The sequence below is a fragment of the Trachurus japonicus genome, chromosome 23 (genome assembly GCF_045865225.1).
Source record: "Trachurus japonicus isolate A0001 chromosome 23, Traja_1.0".
In the NCBI taxonomy this organism is placed as follows: Eukaryota; Metazoa; Chordata; class Actinopteri; order Carangiformes; family Carangidae; genus Trachurus; species Trachurus japonicus.
The window spans coordinates 13,144,324-13,150,654 of NC_140929.1; the positions used below are offsets into that span (position 1 = coordinate 13,144,324).

Below are 6,331 nucleotides of genomic sequence, written 5' to 3' on the forward strand. Positions count from 1 at the left end.
AGAGAGGAGAGGGCACTGACACACACACAGGCTCTCCCTCACAGCGACACAGCAGCAAGGACAGATCTGGTTCAGGCTGGAGTGGACTCTCATCAGAAGAACCTCTTAACAAGGCTGGGAACAACCAAACACCTTCCCCAGCAAAGATCTCCTTGACTGGACTCTGAATTTCCAATGACCCCTTATTTCCTTGGATGTCCAGTAACCTCACAGCGGACCTTTTCTTTTGTTGGAATCTCTACCCCCACACTTCTTTACTTTGGGGGCTACACTAAGTCATTTGCGACTCAAGAACTGGACTTCTTGTGTTAATATAAACTTATTCTGACTGGTCCTATTTACGCTTTGGCCATGAGTTGTTTTGGGTACCGACGAGAGCTGAGTAAGTATGAGGACGTTGATGAGGACGAGCTATTGGCTTCCCTCAGCCCGGAGGAGCTGGCTGAGTTGGAAAAGGAGCTGGCGGACATCGATCCTGACGCCAATGTGCCCATAGGACTCAGACAGAGAGACCAGACAGACAAGACCCCGACAGGCACCTTCAGTAGGGAGGCCCTCATGCAATATTGGGAAAACGAGACTCGTAGACTGCTGGAGGATGAGATAGGTGGAGGAAGCCCCAAACCGGTGAGTGATGGTGTCTAATTAGATTTGCTTGGCATTTGTAAAATGTGCCACAGGCCATGTTGGCTTGTTTGAAGTTGTATCAGATGAACTCAGGGCAGATTACTTAAAAAAGCTGAGAGTTAAGATGTTCTTTGAAGTGCTAACAGGAAGAAAAATCAAAGCAAATCACTACAGCGGCCTTAAAACCCCTGGTGTTCGTTTAGTTTTACAAGATGTTATGTAAGTTTGGAAGATGCTCATAATTGAGATTTTGCATTTCAAACATTAAACAACTTTATCAAAATACAGGCTGAGGAACAAGAGGAGGAGTGTGTGACAGAAGAAAACAGTGAAGCAGAGGATGAAAAAGATGATGAAAATGAGAAAGAAGAGAACAAGTACGAAGTAAGGAAGGTAGACAAGGAGACGCAGGATGATGAGGATGAGGAGGAAGAAAAAGAAGAGGAGGAAGAAGAAGAAGAAGAAGAAGAAGAAGAGGAGGATAGTGAAGAAGAGGAGGATGCTGTAACAGAAGAGGAAGAAGAAGAGGAGGAGGAGGAACAGGATGATAAACCAAAACCTGATTTATCCTCAAATGATTCTGGGACATCGTGGTCCAACACCCCAAAGCTCTTAATACCTCAGAGAGTGGAGCCGATAAGACTGACTCCCCCTCCTCCACCTGCTGACCCCAACACATCCAGAAACCCTATTGTTGTTGATGAAGCTCTCCAACAAGCCCTCAACAATGACCCTGAACTCACAGAAGTTAATCTCAACAACCTTGACGACATCTCTCAGGTATGAAAGACACTTGTTTGTTTGTTTTTTTGGTAATTTTTTCTTTTCTTCTTAACCTCAAAATTTAAAATAGACCTTCTGGTCTGAATATATGACCTCCATCATGAGGGTAGAAAAGCTGTCTGATAACATTCTACAGTATCCACCAAACAATAGATGAAGTATTAGTTTCAAACAATTGTTTACTCAGAGATAAACATGTGTTAGCCTCCAGCTTGCTAGGTGTTGAATAACTTTTGATTGTACGCCAGCTTAATTTTAGAACAAGGCATCTTGCCATGGTTATGCAATGGAGGGTGTACTTACATATTTGATACAAACTCTGTTATGACTGGAAATTCAATAAAAACATGGTGTCCTTGGTCTACGACGCCTTAAGCTAAAATCTACCTGTGGTCTACTGAGTAGCAAGGCTGGCAAGGCTGTGCTGCTCAATGAAGTTCAAGCTCTTTTGTAGACTTGGTAAAGATCAGCTTAGATGAAATGATGCTCTGACCTGTGCTGTGGGAAATCGGCCTCAAACTACAATATCATAATATATAACCATAAAGCTCCTTGTGTGAGTGTCTCAAGGAATTTCTTTGGGGGATATAGGCTACTATGTACAGGTCAAATGGTATCCTAAATGCTTTCATGTTAAGATGTTACAGAAGATGTAAACAGTCCGATTTACTTCTTAGGAAACCCTGATCCGGTTTGCTGAAGCACTGAGGTCCAACACACACGTGCGGATCTTTAGCCTCGCAAACACCCGAGCCGATGACCCAGTGGCTCTGGCCATTTCGAAGATGCTGAGAGAGAACTCGTCCATCATCAGTCTCAATATCGAGTCTAACTATGTGACCGGGAAAGGTGTAATGGCGTTGGTTCAGGCACTTCCAGGAAATAACACCCTGACTGAGCTCCGGTTTCACAACCAGAGACATATGTGTGGAGGACAGGTTGGTCCTCTTCCCTTACCTCCTCTCTTTGTTCCTTCACCAACTCAAGCCACCTCCTTTAAAAGGAAACCTCTTCCCGTCTTTGTCTTTCCATAGGTGGAGATGGAGATGGTTAAGATCCTGAGGGAAAACCACACCTTGATCAAACTGGGTTACCAGTTCAACCTCCCTGGTCCCAGGATGAGTATGACAGGGATCCTGACCAGGAACCAGGACCGTCAGAGACAGAAACGGCTGCAGGAGCAGAGGCAGCAGCAGGGCCAACAAGGGGCGACAGAGGGAGTTGTTAACCCCAGAACCACTGCACTGGTAGGTAGCTTTGCTCCAGAAAGCACTAAATTGGATGGTGTTTAGACTGGATTATATTCCACTGGGGGATTGCATTCAGTTTTTACTGATCACATCTATTTCCTTGACTCTGTCCCTAGAGAGGAACACCTAGTTCATCACCTCACAGCTCGCCCAGAGCCTCTCCTTGGTCCTCACCCAAACTCCCTCGGAGTGACTTGGCTAAAAAACAGACTCCTCCTGCCCCACCTCCTCCTCCACCACCTCCACCACCTCCACCTCCTCCACCACCTCCACCACTTCCTGCTATGCAGAAAGAGAAGAAGAAGCCCACCAGGATGATCGCAGAGGTCATCAAGGCGCACGAGGCCGGCAGCAAGGGGACAAAGACGAAAGGGAAGAAGAGCAAGAAGGGGAAGGGGAAGGGCTCGAGGGTTGAGGAGACCGGCAGCATCCTGAAGGAGCTGAAGAACGCCCTGAGGCCCGTGTCAGTGGAAAGGAGAGGGGAGGAGGGCAGCCGGCCATCCACGCCAATGAGGTCAGCACATGACCAGCTGATGGAGTCCATCCGAGGCAGCAGCACGCGCACCCTGAGACGGGTGAGTGGAAGGATTTGTGCAACAATACTTACATTTACGAGATACCAAAATGATGCTATTAATTGTGCCCTAAATACTGTATCAGGTTGAAGCTGGATTATGTAGACACTGTATCGAGTGAAAAGTATTCCTCCCACACAAGCAGCCAAGCAATGTGCTTAATGAAAAATTGCAGAGGCCCTCTATAGGCAACGCGAACAAGTAGGAAGTTTAATTTAGATGAGGATGACACAGAGTCAGCGGTGTCTGAGTCATCTCTGTGGATGACACGGTATGTTCTGTCTACATTGAAGTGGGCAGGTAAGAGGCTTACTGTGATCTGATCACAGAGCTACAGTATAGGGCAAATAATAATGTCAGCTAAGGCTTTCAAGTTTTCTAACAAGGAAGATAAGTTGATACAAAGAAGGAAAAGTGGGACGGTAAACAAGAAATGAGACAAGAAGGAACTATTGCTGTGAAGAAAATTAAGTACTTCTGCATTGTTATTTTGAGTGGTTGCTATTTTTCATCTTTGAGAGGAGGGACAAGCATTACCTTGGCTGGAGCTTTAGCGCAGCTTGTTACATTGTTAGAGTGGAAAATCAGCTCTGCCCTCAGATGGCGGGGTCTCCTAGCTGTGAAATTCCTGCCACTTAGTGCCAGTATTTATAGAAGCTGTTCACTGGAGCTTTGATAAGACATTTATGATGCGTTACCACAGCACACAACAAATAACACATTTGACAAAGCAAACCAGTGAGAAATCATCTTTTGACACCACTGAGGACGCCTTCGTGCAGAATCCAAGGATGTATTAGTCATAATAAGCCAATGATATCAATCGGTCCCTTCGTCTTATCACTATCTTTGAGGTTACCATCGTCTTTCCATAGCATGAAAGGCTGTTTTCATTTACTATCATTGTCATTTTCCAGGTGCCAGTCCCACATCATCTGCGATAATACGAGCAGAAATAAGAGAGGCATATTTGTTGCTGTGGAAATCTGGATAATGATGATGATGGAGCGACCAACAGTGATGAAGGCACAAGGTGAAAACACGTTGGGACGACACAGACTGAATTCTTACTCATGATAAAAAAAAAGAAAAATATACTGGAAATTTGCACTGCAGTAATAGCTTTACATTTAAATAATGTTGAAGTTTTTTTTTTTTTAAGTATTTATGCATTATAAATAATATTTGTATTTGAATTTTGAAATGATTGACTGAACTGTTTACTGACCAGCTGTCTAATTCACTGTCTTCATGTTAAATTGTAAATATGATCTGTTGCTGGTTGCATTATGTGTTTATTGTCTAAATATAGCCATTTGGTGTTTACAGTAATACTTGTCAAAACATACGGACTTTGTTCTTATTTCCTGGCTAATGGACGAGCTCTACTTCAAAGAAAAAGGTCGGTCAGGCCCAAGAGGAGGCAGAAAACATTGCTACTGTTTTCTTTTTTTTTTATCAGCTTTCCGGTCAAGCACCTCTGATGCATCTTCCCACTCTGACACATTCACAACACACCCACTCTAGCTGACACATATCAGAACAGGGCTTTTGCGCACTTTGAACAATTCACAATGTATGACCAGAGAAGGGAAAGATTGTACACTAATACCCGTATCACTGATAACACAGAAGAGAAACCAACCCTGAACAAATATCCCTTCTTATGTAAATGACTGTAACTTGATACTTAGGCGTCACTATGACTACAATGATGACAATGCTAAAACTGAGTAACAGAAGCACACGAGGTGAGAAGTATTGAAGGCCACTATGTCTCTTAATTCAGGGGGTGCATCCTTCAACTATTTACCAATGTTGTCCCATTTCGTAGGCTTCTTCAGTCGACGTGTTCTTCGGTTACTGCTAGACTTTCATAGGTCAACGAGGCAAAAAAAAAAAAAAAAACACAAAGGATTTGCTAATTATGATACTGGGTGCTCGATCAAGAGAAACATGTTGACATGAGGGAGAGACTGAGTGAAGGAGATGACTAATTGGACACTGAGAGGAAGAGGTGACAGGTTGGAAGAGAGAGACCAAGGCCGTGTGTGTGTGTGTGTGTGTGTGTGTAGGGGGGGTGTTGGTGACAGACGAGAGGGTGAGAGTGGAAGCTAAAGAGCCCGAAGAGCCAGAGAGATGTGAGCTCTCAGCATCAGTTAGACTAATCCTGTTTCTGCATTTCTTAATGTGTCTCGGAGTTCCCCAGCTCAGAAATAAACCCACAGTGCACCTGTTCAAAGACGCTGCAGTCATGGGCTGAACCCTCAAACTCTTAGAGGAGTTCTGCACCAGATATGACCACAGGCTTGATGATGTGTTCAACTGCTTCAGGAAAACAGTAGCCTACTATATTATACATAATACTTTGTACAAAAAAAAAAAAGGTATCTAAATGGAAAATCTAATACTAGACTTATTGAAGGCTTGGACAGCAGTAAGTTCAGCTACAATGCAACAATGCAGGATTCACTCCCCACACTGAAAATCTGCTCAATGTCTTTCCTATGCACAATGCACCCCTCTAATGTCCTAGGAATAAGATTTCCTGTACTCAAATACAGCACTTCATCATATCTGTCAAACTCTAAATAGAGGGGTCCTTCCATAAAACTCACCCATAAATTGCACACACTTCCTGCTTGTAAACAGGGTCTGTGCACTCAGGGTGGCCGATGCATTATCCTCTTAGAAAATCCAAGACATTATTTTCTGAGCGGAGGAGCAGAGGTTTTCATGCTCCGTAGGGAAATGTAAAACCAGTCTCCAAACCACAGTTACTGTATGCGAGTTTGCATGTATTCCTTTAACGCTGGGCTACAGAATATCCCTTGAGCTCACGACAGTCAGGCCCTTTGACCTTTGCATTTCTTACTAATGCATGTATGCATGTGATGCTGCTGTTTCACAAATGACATCTGTTCTACTAGACTCCGAAATTCCTCAAATGCAAATCTTGCTGCAGATGCACTGAAGAATAATATCACCAATAACTTACTAACAGTCCACTTTTTGAACTGGTTGCACTACAACAGCAACATTATCATTACGTTATATATGCTATATCTATGCTTGCATCTATAAATGCACATGTGT

At 43.7% G+C, this 6,331-nt stretch overlaps 1 protein-coding gene across 2 annotated transcripts; it reads left to right on the forward strand.

Annotated features, from left to right (window-relative positions):
* lmod2b (leiomodin 2 (cardiac) b) lies at window positions 1-4,567 on the forward strand. 2 transcript variants are annotated; one of them, XM_085769056.1, is made up of 6 exons: window positions 1-637; window positions 929-1,407; window positions 2,088-2,348; window positions 2,445-2,657; window positions 2,777-3,235; window positions 4,153-4,567. In XM_085769056.1, the coding sequence occupies exons 1-6, from the start codon at window positions 352-354 to the stop codon at window positions 4,177-4,179; spliced, it is 1,725 nt and encodes a 574-aa protein (XP_085625182.1). In that variant the 5' UTR covers window positions 1-351; the 3' UTR covers window positions 4,180-4,567. The 2 variants fall into 2 exon arrangements, with proteins under 2 accessions (XP_085625182.1, XP_085625181.1); XM_085769055.1 differs by having other exon boundaries at window positions 1-627; window positions 916-1,407.
* The last annotated feature ends 1,764 nt before the right edge of the window (window positions 4,568-6,331 follow it).

What these genes read in the sequence shown, in the direction of transcription:
- lmod2b (XM_085769055.1), top strand. Translation starts at nt 352, where the DNA reads ATGAGTTGTTTTGGGTACCGACGAGAGCTGAGTAAGTATGAGGACGTT. An exon ending in GTGGAGGAAGCCCCAAACCG is followed by an intron (nt 628 to 915) that starts GTGAGTGATGGT and finishes ATCAAAATACAG; the next exon opens with GCTGAGGAACAAGAGGAGGA. An exon ending in ACCTTGACGACATCTCTCAG is followed by an intron (nt 1,408 to 2,087) that starts GTATGAAAGACA and finishes TTTACTTCTTAG; the next exon opens with GAAACCCTGATCCGGTTTGC.